The sequence below is a fragment of the Acromyrmex echinatior genome, chromosome 7 (genome assembly GCF_024713525.1).
Source record: "Acromyrmex echinatior isolate Ae372 chromosome 7, ASM2471352v2, whole genome shotgun sequence".
Lineage (NCBI taxonomy): Eukaryota > Metazoa > Arthropoda > Insecta > Hymenoptera > Formicidae > Acromyrmex > Acromyrmex echinatior.
Window position 1 is genome coordinate 14,485,377 of NC_141858.1, and position 13,622 is coordinate 14,498,998.

A 13,622-nucleotide genomic window follows, 5' to 3' on the forward strand; every position below is an offset into this window, starting at 1 on the left:
GATTATACTAAATGTTGAATAATCGAAAATATGTAATAATAAATGTAAACTTATACATATAGTGAAATCATGAGGACCATAAGCACAATAGAGATAAATATTCCCCCCCCCCCTCCCCCGCCTCTCTCTCTCTCTCTCTCTCTTTCATGGCTTTCAATCAGTGTTTCTCTTTTCTCCTTTTTCTTTCTCTACAATTCTTTACATTTGCATAATCTAAGTTGGAATGACGCAATAATCAAAAATAACTTAAGAAAAAGTTCTTTTGTTATTTTTATAAAAATCATAAACTGTAGTATGAAAGACGTCGATACGTATAATATGCAGGAAAATAGAAGATGAAGAAATATTTTGAATGAAATAAATACTCTTTTTATTTACTTTTATTGTAATTTTAATATTTTAACTTAGTCTTGCGATTTTTCTGACAAGTTTTGTGTATATCGAATGCGAATATAACAAAAAAGAAGGATACATTGAATAACGTCTTTTGTAATCTTTAAAATTTGGGCAATGTTGAGATTAAAGCTATATGCAAAATATATTTCTGTACATATCTGTGCGTGTCATTTGCTCAATTCTCTTGCTTCATTTGTTGAAGATATATAGTCTTCGATTGTATCACTTGTACAATTATTAATTTATGTCATACAATTTGTATTATTCTAACATTCCCCTAATTTCTCAATTCGCTATTATAATTAATTTAATGTATCTAATGCATTGCGCGGATTAAGAAAATGCTTTATTTACACGCATTGTTTCTACTTATCCGAAAGTATACCGCAATATTAAATGTGTTTCCTAATAAAATAAACGTGCATCTATATGGATATATGACGAAAATATATCTCCAATATATTTTCACTATTAAATTCAAAAACTTGAAATAATTGATTTTGATTGAGATTTGAGTGTTAAAAATTTGTAAAAATTCTTAGCGCATTTTCTTCTTCTACAATTTTGAGTTCTTACAATTAAATGTTTAGACTGTTCGTTAAATAAAAATAATAAAAAAATATTCAATTTTAAATGCTTAATTTCAAATTTATGATAATATAAGATCATAACAAATGTATAAATAATAAATGTATAAATAATAAATGTGAAATATTAGACAAAAGCAAAAATTGATTTGTGATTAATCTTTTGTTACAATTGGATTTGAAAAGCCTACGCGATTCTTTGATAAGATTTTAAGCAATCTTAATTATCGTATATAATTATCGATATCAAATATTTAATTATAGGTGTGTTGGTACTAAGATAAAATTAAATAGAAAAAATCATTTTTAAAATTTTGTGACAGCACTGATTTTGTTGACAGCTTTATGCAATTTTTGACAGAAACAAAAAAAAAGCGGAATGGCAAGAAGAGATGTAAGATTATAACAAGTGCTAAAAAGTGGCAGGTTACGAAGTTGTTGTGTCTCTTCGTCCTGTGAAGGAAACGATAGAGCGAATACCTTTTACAGAGGTCTGAAACGTTAAAAGAACAAAATAATTTTTATTAATTATATGATTTGAATAATAATAATATATTTCAAATTGTCACAAAAATCTCATAAAAAAAAAGAAATTACCTTTTTCTTAGATCCATTAAGAAAATCCTTATACATTTCCGAGCGTAAATATCTCGAGTAACTATCACTTTTCATTAGATGGTATACATGCGCCTAGAAAATAACAATAATAAAAACTAGAGAGCGCTAATAATATATAAAAATAAAAAATTGTTTTGAACAATCAATTCGATTAATAAATCAATTCGAGCAAAAAAAATCATATTATAAATTTTTGTTTAATACTCATTTTGAATGATCTGTTTCAAATAATTTTTTCAACTTAGAAAAAATAAATAAAAATTTAATAATTTTATTTCTTTTAAATTGATTAAATTTTCCCTCGTTTCTTTATATGACATACGTAACTAAATAATTAATAAATTAAATTTATACCGCAGCAACATCGAAGCACCATCGGTCCGGCTTTTCGAAACTTTTTTTGGTAATCTCGTAGGATTGAGAATCGACATTGATGGGACAACTTGCATCTGTGTCCAAAAATTCACGCCATATCTCTTCGACTTTCGTCTGGACGTCTTTTTGCGGTAAAGTTTTCAATTCCTGAACGGTTTCCCAAAATCTGCACATATCATAAATGATCTCGTCTCCCTGATGCAAATTCAATATCGTATTATGTGTGTAGATAGAGTATACATAAGTATATAAATAAAATAGTAATATTTATCTAAAGAAAACAAGCTTACGTGGCAATTATTATATACGTACTTGAGATTTTCGCCGCTAAATTCTTTATCTAAAAAGCGTATAAATTGTTCTCTACCAACGGAATCTTGTAGAAGTTCTTGAAGACTGAATGCCCACCTCTTTACTCTTCTCGTAGATATTTCTTTCCTATAAATCCGTAAATATAAATACACATAATATTAGATGATATTTGCCGCGAATACTGCAAAACACTATTTTTTTATAGTGACTCACGCTAATTTTTCTGGCTCCCACATTTCCGGACTATCGGAAATCCATGGATTTGTGAGCTCAGGCTGGGTGAAAAAGGGATCGTATTCCATGTATTGTTCAAAGTACCCGATCAAACTAAAAATATCGCATATTGATTAGCCTATAAACTATAAACGCATATAATATATGTATTTAACGAAGTTTAAATAAATGTAATATTATTACATCATCGAACGCAAGATAAAATGTGGAACAGACACTTTTACTTTCGCTGTTTTATACAAACAACTTCGAGTTAAATCTCGATTAATTTTAATAAATATTAATGCAAATGCACGATATATTAGGTGTTGGAATTAATTCGTAGCGTTTTTTAATGAAAGAATGTTATTTATTTCACATGAGCATTAAAAAATACATTAATGAAAGTACTTCCCATCACTTGTAAAACGCTACGAATTAATTCCAACACCTAATATATATATATATATATATATCCTTTGGTTTACTTTGCTAAACAGATAAACAAATTCTATTGACATACGCTTCTGCTACTTTCGAGACCTTGATGACGGGCTTGTCCAATCTGTCTTTCAGAGTCTCGATCTCCTTCTGCAAAAATTCTATCGATGAGGTCGCACTCAATTCTGCAGACGGCGATATTCTACCACCTGCGACACCCAGTTGCAAATGCTTACTTGGTTGTATAACAGTTTTATAACTGCGACAAGCCTTCTTGATATCTAGCTCCGTAGTATTTACACATCCAGGCTGAAATGTAATATGAGATTTGATATGTATTTCTTTAATAAAAAATGTTTCTCCCATTTATTATATATACGTATTTATAACGCAAAAGTTATCATCCCGATATTTTATCAATAAGAAAACATGTAAATATCCTTTCCTTTATTATTTTAACCTTATTATTTAAAAAAAAATTACCATTGGTCGATGTACATCCCAGAAGGCTCTCTCTTGGCTATCCAGGACTTTTCTTTCTAATTTGTCCCTTTTCTTGTCAACTTTGCTTTGTGCTTCTGCCTGCATAAAAATAAATTCCCATTTTCGCGAAAACATCTTTTGTAATCTAGCCAGATTTTCCGCCTCATAATCCGCCAATTCCAATCGCGTTTTATTCTGCATCGTCCTTTTGCATAAATAGACAGCTGTAACATTTAATGTAATACGCACTAATAGATGTGAAAATTTGTATATTTATTAAATATGTTCTAATTATTGTTAATCATGTCATTTAGGATAAATGACAGATGAAATTACATTAACGATAATATTAATATCCTTTTATACCATAATCAGTATTCTCGGGTTCCCAACAATTCGATGGCCAAAAATATGGTGTTTGAAACCTGTAGAATGTGTTGTCGCTCTTTACGGTAAGGCAGTGGTCGTCGATAGGAAAAAAATATCCATGAGATGCCATAAGATGAGCCACGTGAAGAGCCTCTGGATTAATGTATCAATATATTACGCTTCAGATTATATTAATCATGAATAAAATCTAAGAATTAATATAAACTAAAACCATATACCTTGATCATCTATATCCATGCTCTTCATCATCCATGCTATAAGATCTGTGCCTGAAATATATACATACATATATATATATGTATATACATACATATTATATACATAATTATTTGATTTGTCATCTTCGATTACAAATAATAATGCTTGGTCAAAATTTATGCCTTTCAAAAAAAGCTTAAAAAAATTCTATTTTCGTTATACTTCGCTTTTCTTTTCAAATTGACAATAAAAGATTTGTACCTATAACGTTATAAAATATTTAAAACACAAGTGTTTCTATACTTTTACCTGTGAAAACAGACGGCGTCTTCGTCATGAAAGTCTTGACTGTTTTCACGGGCACACCGGTAAATTCGTCCAACATCTTTTCCACGATCGATTCCATCTAAAAGAGAGTACAGTTATTTCTTTTGTAATTTAATGATGCTTGGGAACTATATATATATATATATATAATAAGCAATAATATAACGTTTGATTTAAAAGGCAAGTTATTTAAGAAATACTTGAGAATAATTTAAATTGCATTGAAGTGAACAGACATTTCTTATTATTAGATTTTTACTAACATTAAATTCTTTGGTTTCATCCATGATAATACCTTTTTGTAGACGAGGTAATTAGGGGTGTCTTCGGCGCAAGAGGCAGTGACGTTGTACGTAGGAGTATTGGGAGATAAATCTGGGGAATCATTCGTATGATCATCCTCATTCTTTTTATCTACATCATCGACATGCTCGGTCGCCTTCTTGCTGCTACTGCTACTGCTACTTTTCTCTATTGGTTTTCGGCGGCAAGCCGACTTTTCGGAGTTCATAGTTACCATATCCACTCTACGCGAAACACAACATTTTTGTACAATAGAGATTTTGTACAATATAGTAGATACAATATAAACATGTTAATAGCATTGCTTTAAATATAAATCCCCGGTGAAAAAAATTTCGCTAAAGTTATCTCACGTTTAGGAACATTTCAGCGAAATTTTACTGAAATTCCTCTGAAATTTATGCAGAAATTTTTCTGAAATTTTAATGAAAATGAATTTTTTAACTACAAATTGCTGAAATTTTACTGACAAGTATTTCAAAACGTACGGAATTTCAGCAAAATTTTTCCACTATGGAAGTAAATAGACTAACTATTGTAAATCTATAACTTCGAAGAAAGAAATCGAGCTAAGAAAATTTCAAAATAATTCCCAAGTCTTTTATTTTAAGCTTAATTTAGCGCTAACATTTTAGATTAATATATATTATATATATTAGGTGTTGGAATTAATTCGTAGCGTTTTTTAATGAAAGAATGTTATTTATTTCACATGAGCATTAAAAAATACATTAATGAAAGTACTTCCCATCACTTGTAAAACGCTACGAATTAATTCCAACACCTAATATATATATATATATATATATATATATATATAAAATTTAGCACAATATCCTTGATCATTGAATACAAACGGTGTTGGAGAAAAGTCTCGATATATCTTAATATATTCTTTTGCGCAATTTTTCTCGCGTGAGTAAAGTTTCCACAGCATCGATCCCAGTGGCCAATTATCTAATTACGATAAAAAATTTATCCCGCAAACCTGACGGACTATTTTTTTTTATATATCATCCACAGCTAGTCTCTTTCAATTTTTAATAGATATTTTCCCAACGAAATATCAAAGAACGATAGAATAAAAATATTAAATATTCTCGAATTAAAAATATTATTGTATGTTCAAGATTGGCACACGAGACAGCATGTCACTACGGTCTATTTAACGGTATATATAACAAGTCCTCTTCGCTATATTGCCGGATACTCGAGAGGGTGATTGAGAAGAGGATATCGGTAAGATATTGTCTCCTATATGTCAATCTCGAATGTGTGTCGGATAGAAACGCGAAGAGATAAAAACACGAAAAATAAATCACGAATGCTCTGTTTTATTATAAATATATAATAATACTGACGTTTTTTATTATCAATCATGATTATTAATAAAAAATAAGGATATTATCAATAAAAAATATCTTATTACATCCAATAATAAATCTTAATTAAAAAATAGCTGGGATCGATATATGCTTTTTTTTATATTTTATATTTTTATTTAGTTTAAAAACCTACCTGAATTGTAACACCTTGATCCACCAATCTGTTAAATTTCGCGAAAGTCACATACTGCCTAGTATAATATTTATCGCTGCATCGTCCCTATAACTCTCTTCATACATTAATAAACACTAAATTCATGTAATATTAAAAAAAAAATTTTCGATCTTTCTGCTCAGAAAAAAAATAACGATTGACGAAAGTATATCGAGTTTACAGCATCCGACCAGTAGTACGGGCGTTGCGCCAGCAACCCTTTCACTGTGCGTCACAGTGCGTCACACAACACGGAGCTGACGGAGCACCCTCCTCGGGAAATAACGAACGAGCGTCATATCTGCAATCGAGGATCCTCCGAAATGAATCTGAGCGAACGTTCTCCAAATTCATATCTCTTCGCACTACTTCGTAGAGGAGCGATACGCTTCGGAGCTCGAACTAATAATCATCGACTTGCACATCCCGGATAATGACACAGAGAAATGGAAGGACGAGAGAAAGAGCAATTGTATTTACGATATAATTGTACCTCTCACGGTGGTTCGCGTGTTGACCCGTGTAAAGAACAGGTCAAGATAGTAGGGGGTAAAGGTGTGCGCGCGCCCCTTTCATGATCTACGCAGCGGTTTGTGTTTCCTAAGGGCGCACGTTAGATTGACTGTCCTCATGCCGAGGCTGCAAGTGCGCAGGTTTCGAGTGCCGTTTTGGTCTTGTGCCAGGGTGAGGAGGATCGAAATCCCGTAGTTGAGCGGTGCCGGGAATAACCAGTCGATAAAATGAAACGCGGCTGCGCCTCGCGCCGAATCACATCCCGCACAAATATCTCTATTTTTTCTACTTGGAAAGATCTGCATGTATTTGCATGGACTTTCTACAATAAGCCGATTACATAATCTTTAAATCTTAAGTCATAAGAATTATTGATCAATTATAGTCGATCATTCTTCTCGCATTTGGTTGATCAATTTCTTATGTCTTCAGATTTAAAGCTGATATAATGGCTTATTGTAGAAAGCCTATTAATTTTAATAACTAACATGATGTACATAAATTAATCATTCCTGTATAATAAAGAAATAAATTTTGTATTTTCTCTCAAAAAAATTTTTTAATAAAAGTCTTGAAATTCGCCAAAAGTATTGAAATTAATTAGAGACAAGGTAAAACAAATTATAATTCCAAACTTTAATTCTAGAAAGAATTTTATTGTTTTATATACATTATATAAAACAATAATATAACACTATATTGCAATACACACACACACACACACAATACATATTAATTTTTATATTATTTTTTATATATACATGTGTATATATATATATATATATATATATATATATAAAATGATATAAAAAATATAATGTATATATATATTTGCATATAATGTATATATATGAAGCAAGCTTTATTCATTTCCAATCAAGAGGGATGCGTGTCATTATATACTACTTTACTTACACAAATATAAGATAGAATAAAATGTTCCATATACATTATAGGATACTATTTATTATTTCAATAATTAATAATTTTTTCCAAAATGTTAATAAAACTTTTATACATTCTTTGCTATGTTGTCCTATTATTGTTGAAAAACGCCTAATCTTGCTTAGTGTCTAATTTGGCTGTCGATTGATTTTCCTGAAATATAAATGGCAAAAAATAAATATAATAGTTATAAAGTAAAGTTGATTAAAATGAAATTATTACACAAACAAGCAAAAATTATCAAGAAATATGAAACAGGAGAAAAGCATAGACACCTAAGTTTGCTTTTATCAAAACCAGTTTCTTCGAGTATTTGTTTTTTTATCTGCCAAAGACACAGATGACGTTTCAATTATGGGTTCAGAGATTTCCTTAGTGTTACGAAGTGTTACGTAGTGAACAGGTTCTGTCGTATCTTGATCGATGTTTGCATAAGTTAAGTACATAGTAATTTTTTAAAAGGTGGTAGTGACAGTATTTTGTATTACGTTAGCAATATGTTTTCGTAATATATCATTATTTTTATAATGATATACTATTTGTACTTATTTCCTTCTTGATTTTTGTAAGAGATTAATTTAACTATTCAATAATTGTGAAAAAGTATTATATAAACAGTATATTATATACTGATATAGCACATCGTTTTTAAAGCATTCTCAAAAATGGAGATTAAGCAATAGAAATGAAGCAGGTGTAAGGAAGAAGTGATGCAGTGGAGAAATTTCTTCGTTGCATCCTACCTCCTTGTTACTGCTTAAAGAGGCATATGCGTTTTGTGCAAAACTACCAACAGCAGTAGCCACTGCTGAACCTGTGACAATCGTTGAATCTACAAATTCCGAAAAAGATGTTGGCATTTTCGGCATTTCTGGCATTGTGATTTGCAGCTGTCGATTGTCACCTGGTTTGACTGAAATTATTTATAGTAAAATATCGACATATCCATGTTTTGTATCGTTGACAATTATATCTTCAATTTTGAAAGCTGGTAGTCTTAACAGAAAGCATCTCATTTGACTACGTTGTATTTGATTTGTAATCAATTGCAATATATTAGGTGTTGGAATTAATTCGTAGCGTTTTTAATGAAAGAATGTTATTTATTTCACATGAGCATTAAAAAATACATTAATGAAAGTACTTCCCATCACTTGTAAAACGCTACGAATTAATTCCAACACCTAATAGTTAAATGACTCCCATCCGTTTTAATATAAATTTCTTGTGTTTATAAAAAAAATAATTTGCTAAAAATAGTTGAATATACATTACCACCATAAACAAAATTGTAGGCAACGTTCATGTAATGTTTAGTCATATCGAATCCTTCTTTCGTGTTTTTAGGATAACAGATAGCTGCAATAGAGAGTGCACCCGCGCTAGAATACATTATTCGTTTGAATTTGCGTCCTCTAAGTCCAAGCACTAATCCAGCTATTCCACCAATAGCGATGGCGCCCATTCGTGGCATAGTGTTACTTTCTTCACGTAGATAATCTAAAAGAGCTGCAAAAAAAAATAATTTGTTATTGCGTTGTAGAATAATTATATAAAATATATTTAAATATATGCTTAATTAACACTTACAACTACTATGTTCAAAACCGATGTCGATAGTATCTGAAATAACATCAGTATAATGTTGATATTCAGACACAATTGCTTGAACTGACTTGCGAATTTTAGATATGTTCTGTTCCAGGGCTGAAGGTCGACATTCTGTACTGTTATAGAAAATTTAATAATAAACATTGCATATCAAAATAATTGATAGAAATATTAATTTTCATACGAATTTTCATAAGGAATATTCAATAACGTTTCTCTTGCTTCTCTAGTAACAGTTTATCACAAGATTGGAACATTTCTTAATTGTGAGTTAAATCTTAATCTACGATATAACAGTTATAATTGGAATTACTTGTGCTTTACCATGGGGTCTGTTTAGAATAATCTTCAAAGCAATAAATAGGTAGTTCGGATGGTCGAATTAATTTCTTGATTGGCTCCTTATTACAGAGTGACATTTTGTCTTCCGACATATTTGTTGATTTTATTACAGGTATCGCGCATAACCCGCACGGCATCAAGATTTTCTTGAAAAACTTGATAAATAAAACGTGTTTAGTGTTTTAGTCTTAATATTTCGTATAGATTTGGAAATTTATATAATCACAGAGTTACCATTGTGTGTTCGATTTCTCGTGAAAACTTATATAAATTATATCTGTATATTACAGCTCATACGTATATATTAATACGTATATATTATATATACGTATATATTAATACGTATATATTATTACGTTATATATTAATAAATTATGAAAACTTTTCAGCTTTTATAAAATTGTCAAACAATGTACTGTTAACAGAAGACACAATCATACCGCATAGTATTATTAATTGCCACTAACTCATAACCTAACCTAACCTTTCTGTACAAACCAGCACTAACCATACCAATCTACATGAGAATGGCGGAATGTGAGAAATAAAAACTAAGTTATCTAGAACTGTTCCGGTCGTCATAATTAATTCAAAGAAAATTCGGATAAGATAAAATCTTTTTATCATATTTTTCTAAAAATTAGAAATTTCATTAGATAGTATTTATATTTTTTCTGTGATTAATATTATTTTGTACTTACTTTATACAAATATCTCAGTCTTAGAAAAACATATATAATCTTTAAAAAGATAAAAACTATTTTAAAAAGTATCAAAATTATAAGAAAATGTGCTTAATGTTGCAATATAGAAAAAATAAGATAAAAGAAATTTGCCACCATCTGCAAACATTATCTATGCAAACAAAAGAAGCTTGTTTTTTAATTAAACTTCATGGAAATTTCATGGAAATTTGTTGATTTTTTTTTCAATAATGTACTTAAATTAATTTTAAATTTCTAAGTTTACACTCACAAAATATTACTTAATAATTAATTGACGTTTATGAAAATGCTATTTCACAAAATATACTTTAATTTCTCTGTCATATCTAAATAAAAAAATTTAATTTAAATTCTCTATATATATATATACGATTGTAAAATTTTACATTAAAATAAGAAAATAGTTTTTGAAAAAGAATTATATTTTTTTTATACTTTAATACTGGTTCTACCCAGTTCCACCAAAGAACCCGGTTGATATTCGTCGCAACGATGGACAGGTTCTCTGCAAGTTATATCTTTACCAAAAACGTTCCCAATAGTAAATTCCAGGATTTTGTGTATAGCATCATTCATATCGTTTTAGAACATAAGATTACATGTCTTGTACTTCCATATATTCTGAAAATTAAACTTTTTGATTCTGTGGTGTGTCCATATATCAAAACAGAGTTTCTTTTTTTTCTAATCATTTTCAACAGAATTATGCTGAATTCAGACTGCATTTCATTGATCACATTGCAAAACGTATAGTCTAGAAAGTATAGGTAATTTTAATAAAATACACATTTGTTATGTTTTAGTTATAGCATTTTATCCGAATTTATTGTAACAAATATATTATAGTAATAACATTTATGAATTTGTGTTGGCATTAGGTCCACGTCGGCGGCCAAAGGTTTGAACGACGTTGACAAACCTACGATTGTATTGAATGCGTCGCTTAGCTCGGCCAGTTTTCTTTTTGCTCTTCTCTTGCTTTTCAACCTAATACAACATATATTAATTTAATATATGAATATATATTATATTTCACATATACATTAATATTTTTTTCATCGTAAGTAATAAATCTGAAATATAAATTTATTTAAATAATCAAGAAGTATCTCTTTACCTTAGGTGTCTGAGCTTTTACTTTACCAGCACGTGCCAAAGAACCGTGAACCTTTCCTGAAAAGAAAAAAAGTATTTTATAATAAGTATTTATCAATCTGAATTTTGTGCTTTGTCTTTTATAATAAATACAATATTCTTTAAGAATTAAAATATGTTTTTCAAATATATTTATATAATACAATAGAGCCTATTTTGACTGTCTACATTAAAAACATTAAAATATAATTTAAATATACTACAAATCATTATTAAATGAATTTTCTTTTCTAGAAATTAGCTTACCTCCCGGTAAGGGTACAATCAACTCGAGTACATCTGATTGAAGTTCATTTACACAAGTTTCATCTGATAGCAAGCTTCCATTGCAATGAAGATGAAATTCATTTTCAATGCCTTGCAAACTCGCAATTCTTTCCTGTAAATTAAACTATTAGTATGTAATATAATCGAAATATTTTTTATTTTAATATTTATCATAAATTGAAACTGTTTAAAATGACAAGGCTATTGAAAGAGCCAACTGCAGAACTTGTTGCATAAATTAATTTATATAGTTTAATAATAATTACAATAATTATATTTATTATATAATTATAAAAAAAAATTGTAGTAAACTTCTCAAAAGCGAAAGCAAAATATAACTTTCTCTCTTATATAAATTTACATATTATTTTTGCATTAATGCTCATTCTAGCACTATAAAGTAAACAATGCTAGGTTATCATTTTAATGCTGCATCCTTGGACATTAATACCCAAAGACAAATTCAGATATTAAATTTTGTGTACTAAAGTAATACTATTGGGTCATCTAAAAAGTATCCGCAGTTTTTTGTCACTAGATGTGTTGACTATCAACACCATCTAGTGACAAAAAAACCGCGGATACTTTTTAGATGACCCAATATTTAAAAAAACTAATACCTTTATATCTTGTATGTTCTCATTATCTTGACATACAATGATAGTTGTTTCTTGTCCACGAATTTGCAGCTGCATGGTGCTTGTATATGCAGTACTTGTATGCCAAAAGCTCTACAATATAATTCAAAAATAATTAATAAAAATTAGTTTTAATATACTATAACTATAGAATATAGTTTTTATATCAATTAAATAAAAACTAGGATTGTTCGTGTTGCTCACACTTTTTGCACTCGGCATCTTCGCTTTCTCTCTTTTCAAAACCAAATATATATCTATCTCATTTTAAGTGTAAAAATACTTAGCTTTCATGCAATGCAAACAGACCTATTATTTCAATATAACGTATTCTATTTCTAACATTAATAAAAAAAAATCTTTGTAGCAAACGTCGTACGTCATATAAACATTTAATTTAAAAGGTTTGCTATCTAGTGTATATTTTTGGAACTTAAAGTGAGATAGATATTTGAGATAGATGTTTGAAGCGAGAAAGAAAGTTCTAGAACAGTCTAGTGCAGGAACAAAAAACAGATCATATTTTTGATATTTGGCGAAAGCAAGAAAAAAGATACAAGATTTTAGTACAGGATTCTAGCATAGGAATAAAAAACAGACATTGAGTGTTATGATGCCAATTTTATATATATATGTATATATATATATATATATATATATATATGTATACATATATATAGTGAATATTAAATTAATAGATGATTAATTTCATTATAAAACAAATTTTCTATGAAAATTTGTACGCATCTATTACAAAACAAGTATTTAGCTGAAGAAAGACAGATATCATGAAAAATGGCTAAAACTTTGCACAACACGCAAACGTGTTTTCTAGGTTAAAAATTCAGAGGCACATGCTGAACGACTTTTCCAGATTATAAAGGTTCTAACACAAAAGATTTAATAATAAGTCGTTAATATACAAGTATTAATAAAGCAAAATTAATAATTTTTAATCATCGTATTGCGCATAATCACTCAATATATCAAATATAAATCACACTCACCTTGCTAACACGGACGCAACAGAATCCAATCAAAGATGGAAAGATTAAAGAACGTTTCGTGCTTTCATAAATACAGTCAGTATTGGCTTCTGAACGCCACACTTAAAAGATCCAATTACCTACCGTTATATCTTATATTTTCCAAAAGTGAACAGTCGATTGGTCAAAGATTTTTGCGCGTTCTAAAATTCAATGAAGAAGGTGTTACATAAAGTCTCTGAACATATTTGGTAATTT

The 13,622-nt window shown here is 29.2% G+C and overlaps 3 protein-coding genes across 9 annotated transcripts; all 3 read right to left on the reverse strand.

Moving 5' to 3' along the window:
- Positions 1-364: 364 nt before the first annotated feature.
- Positions 365-6,804, reverse strand: RSG7 (regulator of G-protein signaling 7). 3 transcript variants are annotated; one of them, XM_011068937.2, is made up of 13 exons: positions 6,162-6,804; positions 4,636-4,867; positions 4,323-4,419; positions 4,034-4,084; positions 3,792-3,947; positions 3,426-3,649; positions 3,179-3,251; positions 3,025-3,103; positions 2,502-2,615; positions 2,289-2,414; positions 1,956-2,142; positions 1,581-1,673; positions 365-1,476 (listed from the first exon to the last, which is right to left on the reverse strand). In XM_011068937.2, the coding sequence occupies exons 2-13, from the start codon at positions 4,858-4,860 to the stop codon at positions 1,411-1,413; spliced, it is 1,491 nt and encodes a 496-aa protein (XP_011067239.1). In that variant the 5' UTR covers positions 4,861-4,867; positions 6,162-6,804; the 3' UTR covers positions 365-1,410. The 3 variants fall into 3 exon arrangements, with proteins under 3 accessions (XP_011067239.1, XP_011067230.1, XP_011067249.1); XM_011068928.2 differs by having other exon boundaries at positions 3,025-3,251; XM_011068947.2 differs by lacking the exons at positions 365-1,476; positions 1,581-1,673 and having other exon boundaries at positions 1,982-2,171; positions 3,025-3,251.
- Positions 6,805-7,641: 837 nt separating this feature from the next.
- Mic26-27 (MICOS complex subunit 26/27) lies at positions 7,642-10,571 on the reverse strand. 4 transcript variants are annotated; one of them, XM_087407945.1, is made up of 7 exons: positions 9,918-10,140; positions 9,828-9,886; positions 9,576-9,748; positions 9,231-9,367; positions 8,916-9,149; positions 8,384-8,553; positions 7,642-7,793 (listed from the first exon to the last, which is right to left on the reverse strand). In XM_087407945.1, the coding sequence occupies exons 2-7, from the start codon at positions 9,828-9,830 to the stop codon at positions 7,752-7,754; spliced, it is 759 nt and encodes a 252-aa protein (XP_087264071.1). In that variant the 5' UTR covers positions 9,831-9,886; positions 9,918-10,140; the 3' UTR covers positions 7,642-7,751. The 4 variants fall into 4 exon arrangements, with proteins under 4 accessions (XP_087264071.1, XP_011067260.2, XP_011067269.1 ...); XM_011068958.2 differs by having other exon boundaries at positions 9,828-10,138; XM_011068967.2 differs by lacking the exon at positions 8,384-8,553 and having other exon boundaries at positions 9,828-10,571.
- A 535-nt stretch (positions 10,572-11,106) lies between these two features.
- RpS30 (ribosomal protein S30) lies at positions 11,107-13,544 on the reverse strand. 2 transcript variants are annotated; one of them, XM_011068976.2, is made up of 5 exons: positions 13,386-13,544; positions 12,361-12,471; positions 11,720-11,852; positions 11,436-11,491; positions 11,107-11,305 (listed from the first exon to the last, which is right to left on the reverse strand). In XM_011068976.2, the coding sequence occupies exons 2-5, from the start codon at positions 12,433-12,435 to the stop codon at positions 11,174-11,176; spliced, it is 396 nt and encodes a 131-aa protein (XP_011067278.1). In that variant the 5' UTR covers positions 12,436-12,471; positions 13,386-13,544; the 3' UTR covers positions 11,107-11,173. The 2 variants fall into 2 exon arrangements, with proteins under 2 accessions (XP_011067278.1, XP_087264076.1); XM_087407950.1 differs by having other exon boundaries at positions 11,720-11,864.
- Between the last annotated feature and the right edge of the window lie 78 nt (positions 13,545-13,622).